This window comes from Drosophila rhopaloa, unplaced genomic scaffold (genome assembly GCF_018152115.1).
Source record: "Drosophila rhopaloa isolate 14029-0021.01 unplaced genomic scaffold, ASM1815211v1 contig_155, whole genome shotgun sequence".
Taxonomy (NCBI): Eukaryota; Metazoa; Arthropoda; class Insecta; order Diptera; family Drosophilidae; genus Drosophila; species Drosophila rhopaloa.
Genome location: NW_025335034.1, coordinates 13,398,096 through 13,409,758, shown reverse-complemented (window position 1 = coordinate 13,409,758; position 11,663 = coordinate 13,398,096). Strand labels below are relative to the sequence as shown.

The following is an 11,663-nucleotide window of genomic DNA, read 5'->3' as shown; positions in this document are numbered from 1 at the left end:
TCGAGTTTTTTTTTTTACTTATTATTTTTCATTTTAAGGCAGGCTTGCACCTTGTTGGCGCCCAAAACCTGATTTTTTTCTGGAATTTATTTCTTGGAAAGTATAGTAGGTGTGGGAATAAAATAGCCAGTTGTAGGGTACAGTTTATTGAAGCTACACAATTTTTTTGAGTGCGATCCAAGCGAAGGGGGGAGGGGGAGTACCCAACAATGGCGGCATGTCCGCGAAAAACTCGTCCTCATGGCGGATTTTTTGGAATTTTAATAAATAATCTGAAACGCAAAAAACGAATATATTCTTAATCTGTACACTTGATCGCATGGCTTGAACTAGGATAATTGAAAAAACATAAAAAATGCAAAAATTATAAGCTTTTGAAAAAAAAATCGGTTTTTTCCTAATTTTTTTCGTTACTCATTATTTTTTTAAATAAACAATTTTTAATATTTTCAAAAGATCCTAGTCTATACCATGCACATCCTTCTGAGGAACATGTATAAAAAATTTCATGACGATTGCTCAATTTTTGCGGCTTGTACGACTTCCGCCAACTCGGAAAACATGGTTTCGAGAAAAACGCGTTTGAAAATTTTCACTATAATGGCAACGCGCTTGACACCGGTCCACCAAACGTCCGATAACTTTCGTAATTCAAGAGATTTCGACTTTAAATTTTAGGAGAGTAAAATTGAAACATGTATGTATCCGAAACTGCAAAAAAAAAAAAATTGATTTTTTTGACTTCACAAGGTGCAAGCCTGCCTTAACATATCGAATTTTTAGGCTAAAATCACGTTTTTGACTTTAAAGTTGTAGTTACCTCTAGAAACATATTAACTAAAAAACTATTTTTTTTGGTTTTTGATGATCCAGTAACGAGTTATGCTGTTCACCTCAAAACCTTTTTTCTTGGAGGCGCCTACGGAGCTTTGCTGCGAACGGCTCATTTATTTTATTTTCAGAAAATTTGCGAAAACTTAGTTTATATGTTGTACTTTAATATCAATATAAAATAATTGATCTGACATTTACCGTATGGCCGAATAAATTGTTTAATTAATTGCCTTTACTATTTTGAATTGTTTTGTAATCATACATAATTCGCTCCTTATTTTGACTACAAACGTGGACAACGCCATTTCATTTTTTTAAAAAAAGTTCATAAAATTCGAGATATTTATACAAACTATATTGAGTGCTATTTAACGCTTTACAGCTGATTTTATAGAGCATATGATTTATCAATCATATGTACTGTTCCCTTATAGTAAGTGATTATACAGATATTACATCTATCTAGTTCGATTAATATAAACAGAAACTTAAAATGTTATGCAACGCAAAAAATTAAACGAAATTTTCAAGAAAAAGTAATGCACACCGTTTGATATTACAACAACCCTAAGTAAAATAATTATAATAAATACACAGCTAATCCACGAGGTTTGTTTATTTAATTTCTAATTTATTGGCATTTCAATCAATGCTTTAATTATAATAATGCTTTAATTTGTAGTTACTTTAGTTTTGAAAAAAGACTGTGAGCAACGCAATGATCCAATTCAGCTACATAGTCAAACAATTCTTCCATGCACGTCTCCGTTGTTTTGGATCGCCCATTCACACGATCATTGCACTCTTGGTACTTGTTGTACAAGGATTCAATATGACCTTTAGCTTGACACTTTTCCTGTTGCATAAAAAATATAAAACAATATTTCTTATAAGAAATTAAAACTTCTTACCCTTAGGGTGGCTTGCGGATCAACCAACTCCTCTTCGTCATCGGCTCTAACGACAGGAAGTGAAAACAAATTTCTGAAGGCCATAGTTAAAGCTGTAATCACAAAATAAAATGTTCTTAATACAACATATTCCAGTTAGCATGGGTTTTAAAATAAAGACGTAAAAAATTAAATTATAAAGATTTCATTTGGAAGGTCAAAAATTAAATCCTATGTTTTCAAAGATACAATAACAAAAAATTACCTATTAATAATAACCTTTAAAATAAGACTGTGATGCAACCACAATATATTAAACGTCTGATTAATGACGTTGCCAGACTCACAAAGAAAACCGAGACAAATATTTAATGAACTCCGTAATGTCCTTATCACAAGACATTGCTCATGCACCATGAAATAATCAGCGTCAAATTAGCGTCGCTGACTTAGCGGCAATGGAGGAACGGTAAAGATTGGAACACGGCGTTTGTTTTTATATTTTTTCGGCTAAGGTGTGTTATTAAGAAATGAAATAAATAAAGAAAAGAATTACACGTTATTAAAAAGAATTGCGCATTTCAAGGTCTGTAAACATTTTTTTTTGCTCTTATGAGATCGATTCTCAACATATTGGATAGATTGTGATTTTTCACATAGATTGTGCCAATATGCAAGCCAGTCTATCCAGGGTCAATTTAATACCCCCTTTCCATAGAGTCTATCCGTCTGAAACGGTTGGGATTTTTGACAAATGTGAAACTCCGATTCCCACAGGGCACATCCACCATCTACCATCCGATAACAGCTGGTCTGAACAGCTGTGACTCATCATTTTAGCCCGTTGCATTTTGCACAACATTTAAAATGAGCACAACAGCGTTATAAATAATAATTGGTAACAGACTGCAACTGATCTACGTGAGCAACCAAATCGAACTAATATGTCTACAGATTTTTCACAGCCTGCAGCAAAAATATGAACCGCTTTTGCCCTATATTGTCTAAATGGTAACAAATAAAGTTCATTATATAGAAATGTTTGTTTTTGTTTTATTATAATTTCATATTTAATTTTATTTTTAATGTTAAGGATGTCAGACAGCCGAGCTCAGTTCAATGACATGATCTCGGTCTGCGCTCGCTGCTCCTCCAGCCTTTCTCCAGCGTTATCTCCACAACCTCGGCCTTGTGGTCCACCTTTGCGCGCTTTGCAGGGGGCGCAGAGCTGCCTGAGCGTTGACTTCCGCTGCAGAGGCTTCCTTGTCATTGGGGTCCACATCTAAGACCTTCAAAAAGAATTCCCTAATACCTGCAATAAATATATTTAATTAGAAGTTGTAAACCACAAATGTAAGTCTGGGGACATACCCTCGTTCTTCAAGGTATTCTGCGAAGAGTGGAGCAACTCTTAATGCTGCCACACGGATGGAGAAGTAATTAATTATTACAAGTATAAACATAATTTTTTGATTTGGCGCCTTCCTTTTTAAAAAGTTACCCGCCATTATTTTTTAAATTTTCTAGTGAATGTTCCAATTTCTACTGCCAAGAAGAAGAACTCAGAGTTGCACCGAAAAAACATCGCCTAACAATCGCATAAAAAAGTCCATCAAATTTGGATGGAGAACGGCAAAACCTTATGGACCATCCGTTCAACGGATGGTGGATGGATCTCTGTGTGAAGACGACATAATATTCTTTTCTGAAAGTTTCTTTTAAAATAAACCGACTGTTTTCGAGAAAACAAAAAAAATTAAATTATATAGGGGTCCAATATGCATGTCCAATATCTCATTAGTAGGGGCATAATTTTGACTTTAATAAATGTAAATATATTTTTAAAGACAAAATAAGCCTACAGTTTTTGTTCGCCTAATGGACATTTTTTATAAGAAAACGTTTTGGCGCTGAAAATGGAAAAACGATAATAGTTTTAAAGTACTTCCTTAATGTGCTAGGTGTACATTCCTAATTGGACTTACCCGCCTTGGTAACACGTAAGATTTATCTATTTTAAGAGATTACTTTAATCTTTCCGATTTGACTTTTGAGAGTTCATCATATTTGAGTGTGCTACGGTACGCAGCTTAAATTATAATTTCCAAGCCCAGCTCAAAAATAATAGTATGGGGTGGTTTCCTTGAACGTTATAAAAGTTTTATTTGATGATATAAATATTCCCTTAGTTCACAAGTGTCTCGGTTCGTTGTAGAAGAAAAAGTAACATTTTTAAAATATTAATCCGAGTAAAACTGCCGAAGCTATGGATAGTGGAATTTACCTGCATTCAATGCGCGTTTTATGTTATATTTTTGAGTGTCCTAACCTTTAAAACGCTCTCCTGGAAAGTCGCCATTTTCAAAGCATTTTGCCAATGTTTCTATGGGAGCCATAGCGTAATTCTGATATAGTAAATAATTACTATAATATACTATAATAACAAGAAAAACTGCAAAATAAAATTTTGTATCGATGTTCCTATGGAAGCTTTATGATATAGATGTCCGATTTTAATTTTACTAAGACCGTAATTCCATTAGCCTAGTACTCAGATCGACAAACGAGTACGTTAGCGTAAAAACTTTAATCTTTCCAGTGTGACCAAAATTTGGAGAGTTCATCCGAACTGAGCGTACTACGGTCTTACTGTCAATCAGCTGGGTTTCTTGACAAGCAAAAAAACCAAACAAATTTCAATTTAACATGTATTGTGGCATTAGAGGAAGAGAACAAAAGACAGCGGCGGAAATATTGGGTGGGGGATATGAACTCTGGGTGAACCCTAGCGAAAAGATTAAAAAATTTAATCTTTTGGCGTGCGCTTCTCACTGAACATTATACGAAATGGAGGGAAAAACTCAAAAAACTCGCAAAAGTCGATTGCAGGAGTTTACATGTGAGGACAAAATAACATTAATACTATCTGGGGTGCCTCTTGTCAGAGTAAAATGTTTTTTAGGTTAAGAATGTACGAAAAAACACAATAAAAGTGCAGCTATGAACTTTAAATTAGCAAATAATTATCAGTGAATTAAAAAAAAACAACTGTTAAATTTAAATTGTATTGTTTTTTAATTTTTTTGTACACCGGCAGACTTATCTTGCCAAGCTATTTGATTATATCTTTTAAAGGCTCTCTCCCGCAAATACGATATTTGAATTTTAACTGCTTGTCAACAAACCCAGCTGATTGCCAGTACGACCGTAGCACGCTTAAATCTGATGAACTCTCAAAATTTTGGTCACACTGGAAAGATTAAAGATTTACGCTAGCGTAATCGTTTGTCAATCTGGATACTAGGCTTTAACCAAAATGTATTTTTTTATGTACGGTCATACAAATGGCTTAAGGAGACATTGCGCGGTGTCAGGCGATAAAAATGGCTAGGCCATAAGGGAGAACCCAGTTATACCTGCTAGTCGATACACCTTGCCGACAAAGTCCAGGCGGAACTCCGGGAGCCTGCGATAAAGGTGGCTAGGCGATATGGCTGGACATAGTAGGCGATACACCTTGCCGGCCCCGGCAGGAAGGTCCCCATAACATCCAGGATCTCGGTGGAGCCGGTCCGATCTCAGACACCCGGAGCAGCAAGCCAGAACCGACGCAGCAGCAAGGCAGGAGCGACTCAGGGCAGCGAGGACAGCTCAATCCCAATCCTTTCTTGCGTTATCTTTTGATCACGGAGCGAGCAAGACACAAAAGAATCAGGTCGCTGCAGTCTTCAAAAAACACTTAAGGCCGTCAATTGTATATTTTTTAATATCGTTTTCACTCACTTTTTTTTTTAATCAAAGATAAAAAAATCAAAATAAAAAAATAAATAAATAAAAAATCAAATAAATAAAAAATAATCAAAGCCACTTTTGATTATAATAATAATTTTGTCAGGAGTTAATTATTTATTTTTTTATTTAGCAGTTCTTCACACGCGTGTGTCTGGCACAGTTCTTCGGCGAATGATGATTTTTTTATTTTTTGTTTTTGGGGTTGTCATACCTTATTCTACTGTTCTGCGTTGCAAGATCGCATACTTAAATCTAGTATTTTATATATTTGTTGTTGCTTTAGATATACTTTTTATACCCGTTACTCGTAGAGTAAAAGGGTATATTGTATTCGTGCAAAAGTATGTAACAGGTAGAAGGAAGCGTTTCCGACCCTATAAAGTATATATATTCTTGTTCAGGATCACTAGCCGAGTCGAACTAGCCATGTCCGTCTGTCCGTCTGTCTGTCCGTCTGTTCGTCTGTCTGTCTGTCCGTATGAACGCTGAGATCTCGGAAACTATAAAAGCTAGAAGATTGGCATTTTGCATGTAGATTTGAGGAGTTCCTACGCAGCGCAAGTTTGTTTCAAAATGGTGCCACGCCCCCTCCGACGCCCATAAGCCACAAGCTGTGGCCACAGTTTTGATGATATTATGAAAATTTTAATTGATATGTATTTGTTTCGTCAATAAATATCGATTGGCCTAATAAAAGTTTGCCACGCCCACTCTAAGCCTGGCTAGCGCCTACATTTCCGCCTTTTATGGCGCCATCTAACGGATGACTTTGGAACAGCTGACCAAGGTGCTCAACAGAGTCAACGCTAATTTCATTTTTTTTCATTTGTCAATACCGAACTATATCCCAAGAACTATGCAAATCAAATCAAGTTAGCCAAATTGGAGGTCTGAGTCAAACAATGGCGTATATGTGTATTTATGTAAGCATATACATATGTATGTATTTACATTGTACTCAGTTGCAATTGCCCGGCAAAGATAACTCCTTTCAAAAAAGCTATTCGCTATACCCGTTACTCGTGTTGTGCAAACATTTAGACTTTAATATACATAATACTATTTAAGAATGTATGTGTTTAGCCAATATAAGTATGTAAGTTTAATATTTCTAGTCAATTTATTACAAGAAGGTATATTTATATTAAGTTGTTTAGCTGAGTAACGGGTATCTAATAGTCGAGGCACTCGACTATAGCGTTCTCTCTTGTTTTATATTCGGACGTTGGTGCACTATGATCAGCGCAAACAAGTGGCCCTTACGACACCAAGCAGTGCTTGTTACGCGCGGAGCCCAATGGGCGTAAAAACGAGATCGCGAAAAGTGAAAAAGGACAATATAGAAGCGGACAGACTTAGTTAGAAATACTTACGAGACTAATACTAATTTTGTACTAAGTAAGATAAAATTAATGCTTTTAGGCTTGGCAAAGAGTCGGTAGTAGAAATAACATGGTCTATTATAGTCGTTACACAGTACTCTAAACGGTTCATGCATATCATAGTTAGATCTACAAATATTTAAAGTAAGCGGAATATAGTTCCTGGTCATTCTATTAGTAACTCGGGACTCTCCACATCCCGTGAATAAGTTTATAAATAAAAGTTGTGCCAAGCATCGTTTTACGGTTTAATAAGGATGGTAGATTAATTAGGAGCAGTTTACTAGAGTAGGATGGTAAAATAAGGCTTGCATTCCAGTTAAGGCACCGTAGAGCAAATAATAAAAAGTTCTTTTGCACAGACTCTATCCGGTCTATATGTACACCATACTGAGGACTCCAAACTGCTGAACAGTACTGCAGGATTGAACGGACTAGTGAAATGAACAGAGTCTTTGTAACATAGGGATCATCGAATTACTTTGACCACCTTTTAATAAATCCAAGTAATCCCCTGGCTTTATTCACCATGGAAGTAATATGGTCACAACACATAAGTTTTGGGTCAAGGAGGACGCCAAGGTCATCAACATGCGTAATTCAAGACAACGCACAGCCACCCAGCTTATACGTTGCATATTGTGGGTTCACCCTACAAAATGTCATTACTTTACACTTAGCGCTATTTAAATCCAAAAGATTTTCACAACACCATGTTTGAAAAGCATTTAGGTCCGATTGTAAGTCTGAACTGCTGGAAATTTCGTTATATTGCAGGCATAACTTAACGTCATCTGCGTACATAAGGACAGGCGACCTTGTCAAGATTAGAGGGAGATCGTTTATAAATAAAGTAAAAAGAAGTGGGCCAAGGTGGCTTCCTTGTGGGACGCCTGAAGTAACTTGGATCAAATTAGAGGTCGAGTTTTTAAAGAGGACTCGTTGAGTCTTAACACTTAGATACCTTAAGATCCATGTTAGAAGATCACATGGAAACCCTAATAAGTCTAGCTTTAGTACAAGAAGCAAGAGATTTACTGAACCAAACGCTTTACTAAAATCAGTGTAAACTACGTCAGTCTGCATGTTCTTTCTGAACCCATTTATTACAAAAGGCGATAGCTCCAAGAGGTTTCTCGTCGTAGATCTTCGTTGACATGGAGATATAATTGAGCTACAAAGATGTTCCAAGTGGGGTGTAATAACGTTTTCGAAAAGCTTTGGGATGGCGGATAATTTGAATATGCCTCTGTAATTACTTGTATTTGATTTATTTCCTTTCTTAAGAAGGGGAATAACATATGACTCCTTCCAGATAAGTGGGAAATGAGAAGTTTTCAAAGACAAGGTAAACAATTTGTGCAGAGGTCTACACAGAGTTTCAGCACAGTATTTAAGCACGCAGCCTGGAACAGGTGACTAGACTGGTTTAACTTTATGGAGATCCAAGAGAAGGGAGCTTTCGCTTAATCTCGGACAAAAAATTAAGTTTGACTTGGCTATGGCATTTGAATAAGACGGATTTGGACGGGATGAAACAGAATATGTTGTCTGGAAAAACTGGGCAAAGAGATCGGCAATTACCTGATCAGTATTTCCCGTAGAATTTTCATATGATAGTGATGCAGGGTAACAGGCTAATTTACGCTTAGTGTTAACAAAATTATAAAACTGTTTTGAATCTTGTGAAAATTGGACCCTACAACGAGTCAGATAGAGTATTTTATAACACCGGGCGTTAAGCAAGGTAAAATTAGACCGAGCCCTTAGGTATCGAGAGAAGGCAGATTGTGAACCGAACATTTTAAATTTATTGAAAAGTCTGGCCTTAATATTTTTTAGGTGTGACAACTCCTTATTAAACCATGTAGGTTTATTTGAATTTGACGGATAGCATAACGGAACACACAGATAAAAGAAGGAGTTCAATGCATTATAAAAGATATTAACGGCCTCAGCCATGTTAGTGCATGAATAAAATTCGGACCAGTCATGCCCGGATATAAAAGTATTTATGAAAGTTGCCTTACGAAAGCAGCGGATTCGTTTAACCGACTTTTCGGATTTTTTATTCAGTTCTGTTCTTGCATCTACAGTCAGCTCTAGAGTTGGATGATAAGGATCTTCCGGTTGTGTAAGTGGTGATGTTCTTAATAGAGAAACGCCTTCTGAATTTGAAACAAAACACAAGTCCAGTAAACATCCTAAAGAGTTTTTAACATGGTTTACATGGGATAGCGCAATGTCAAGCAAGCCGTGAATAAAGTCATGCTGCGCTAAAGGAAGTAAAATGTTAGAGTTTTCGTCAGGGGACCATTTTGCCTAGGTATATTAAAATCAGCTAATACTATTAACTGATCTCGATCCGACAGTTTTTTGGAAATGGACTGAATAACGGAAAGGTGATTTGCGTAAATAGGGAACTCAGATGATTGTGGGATAAATGAAACAATAATATATACAAAACTACCGGGAAACGATAATTTTAAAATAGGAATTCGATGTCGTAAAATTCTTCGAAAGTTAGTAATTCAGATCAAAAGGTGGGGTCGACAGCAATCAGGACTCCACCTCCCCGTCTGGACTGACGATCAAGCCTGTAAATTGTGTACTTACATGGGAGAATTTCGGAGCTAAGAATATCCGGCCTTAACCAGGTCTCTGTACATACCATAAAATTATATGGGAATGAAAAACTATCCGAGTACAATTTAGTCAGCTTACTAAGTAAGCCTCTTATATTCTGATAGCAAAGAAGAAAAGAAGAGGCTATTTTTTTGGGACAGAAGAGGATGTGGAGGGCGCTGGGGACGGTTCCTTAATGGTATTTTCCATTTCCCCTGAACTATTCTTTTTTCTCATAGCTTCGTACTATTTTACAAATATGCCCTCGGGCCAGAAACTAGAAAATAGCACAAGGAATACCAATCTTAAATGATGATACTTTCCTAGCATAAAAAAATTTAAGTTGTTCGATTTTCAAATCATCAACTTGGATTTTGTTATGGATATAAGCCGTTATATCCATTGATGAGAGGTCTAAGGCGAGCCGTGAAACAAATACATGTTTTAGCTGGGTAAGTTTTTTGTACAACACATGGGTTGCATGTGTTTTGGTACTACAGAATTTGTATCTGTACTACCAGTATCGGCCGGTAATCCGGACGTTAAGTACACATGCGGTGGTGGGGCCACTACTTTATTTTGATCGGACAGAGCGGAGGTACCTAGCGGCGCCTTTTGAGTGGCACCTAAGATTGGCAGCTGAGCTGGAATCGAATCGCGGGCAGCAGGTTGCACGGCACCTGCCATGCCCACCGACCGCGTCTTTTTTGCGCTTTGGGGAATCGGGCTCAGCTAGCATGCGACTAGTGAGCTGCGATTCAAGCGCCACGAGCATGTCGGTTTTTTTTCGGCAGTTCCGGATTAATTCCGTAACACTGCTTTCTGTGAGCCGCCTAAGAGATATTGCCTGGTTCTCATATACGATGTATTCATCGCAGTAGTAGCGTAGGCCACTCCTCTTATCGATGGCATCGCGAACCAGTCCAGAATAGCCAAGACACTTTGCGTGATAAATTTTATCACATGGATGGCAGGAAATACTTTGCTGTCCAGCCGAGATAACTTTCTTGAAATTTTTTAATGAATAGAAAGCCACTGACCACGGACCACGGTGCACTAAAGCGGACAAAAAAATCGAAAGTGCTCAAGAACTTTTTGATGAGACAGAAAGGAGAGCGACAGAGCGGGAGCGAAACACCTATAGACATTGATGTTAAGCACCACGAAACGAGATAGAAACGAAAAGAGAGAGAGAGAGCGGGATTATAAACCGATTAACTCCGGTATAAGACACCTCAGAGAGATATTACCGTTAAAGTGCGTGCCGCAAACATTCGTTTTTGCGTAAAAAAAAGTGATGTTTGGTGGGAGTCAGAGGACGATTGTCTTTTTTTATGAAAGTCTAATTGGAAACAAAGATTAAATGTGAAATGCGATATGATAAAAGATGATGAATTTGAACTCTTGGCGCAATCGGGACTCGCTTAGCTATTTAAAATTGAGATTAACGAAAAAATATAGCTCCGACATATACATAAGTATCTCTGTTCTTTGGGTACTTATCATTATTCATTTTTTTTTTATATTAAAAAACCAACAGCTTTATAAATAGTGTGCATTGTGAAACTCAATTCACCTTCACGCTTTGTAGTGTTCACAGGTAGTTTACAGGAAAAGAGCCACTTGGGCTGGTATGAGTCTCCCAATTGTCAGATGTCTGTCTTTTTAGTCTTGAAGTCTTGTTCTTGTCTTGTGTTTCAATTTTAATATATTGTAACGAACTGATTTACTTGCTCTGCTCGCCACGAGATTCGTGCGGCTAGCTCAGAAGATTGTGTGTTCGTCCCACCAAATTTATATGACGTGACTGCACGCAGATCAATGAGAAGGCCATTGACCACCGGCTCTTTCCTGTGTCTCGGGATGCTAGTAGTGATTCGCCTCCGCTCGCTCGTCGACGCGTTGACTCGGGGCCGCTTGTCGCGTGGACTCGCAGAGAGTTCGGCCTTGCTGGCTTAGGAAAACGTCTCCGTTCTCATACTAGGGTGAACAGGCCAGGAAGCTGCCTTGCAGTTCACTTTGCTTTACGCCTAGCGCGGACGAACCTTCCACCCACCACCCCTCACCCTATTGCCTGACGTCCGTGACGTTTCCGCGCTCTCTTAATGAGTTCTGCGCTGCTATCGTGACGTGGCTGCCT

General features: G+C 37.6%; 1 protein-coding gene across 2 annotated transcripts; it reads right to left on the bottom strand.

The window, feature by feature from the left end:
- Nucleotides 1–1,435: 1,435 nt before the first annotated feature.
- LOC108038849 (cytochrome b-c1 complex subunit 6, mitochondrial) lies at nucleotides 1,436–2,123 on the bottom strand. 2 transcript variants are annotated; one of them, XM_017115711.1, is made up of 3 exons: nucleotides 1,990–2,123; nucleotides 1,746–1,837; nucleotides 1,436–1,690 (listed from the first exon to the last, which is right to left on the bottom strand). In XM_017115711.1, exons 2-3 carry the CDS (start codon nucleotides 1,827–1,829, stop codon nucleotides 1,517–1,519), a joined length of 258 nt encoding a protein of 85 aa, XP_016971200.1. In that variant the 5' UTR covers nucleotides 1,830–1,837; nucleotides 1,990–2,123; the 3' UTR covers nucleotides 1,436–1,516. The 2 variants fall into 2 exon arrangements, with proteins under 2 accessions (XP_016971200.1, XP_016971201.1); XM_017115712.1 differs by having other exon boundaries at nucleotides 2,004–2,117.
- Between the last annotated feature and the right edge of the window lie 9,540 nt (nucleotides 2,124–11,663).

What these genes read in the sequence shown, in the direction of transcription:
- LOC108038849 (XM_017115711.1), bottom strand. Translation starts at nt 1,829, where the DNA reads ATGGCCTTCAGAAATTTGTTTTCACTTCCTGTCGTTAGAGCCGATGAC. An exon ending in ATCCGCAAGCCACCCTAAGG is followed by an intron (nt 1,691 to 1,745) that starts GTAAGAAGTTTT and finishes TTTATGCAACAG; the next exon opens with GAAAAGTGTCAAGCTAAAGG.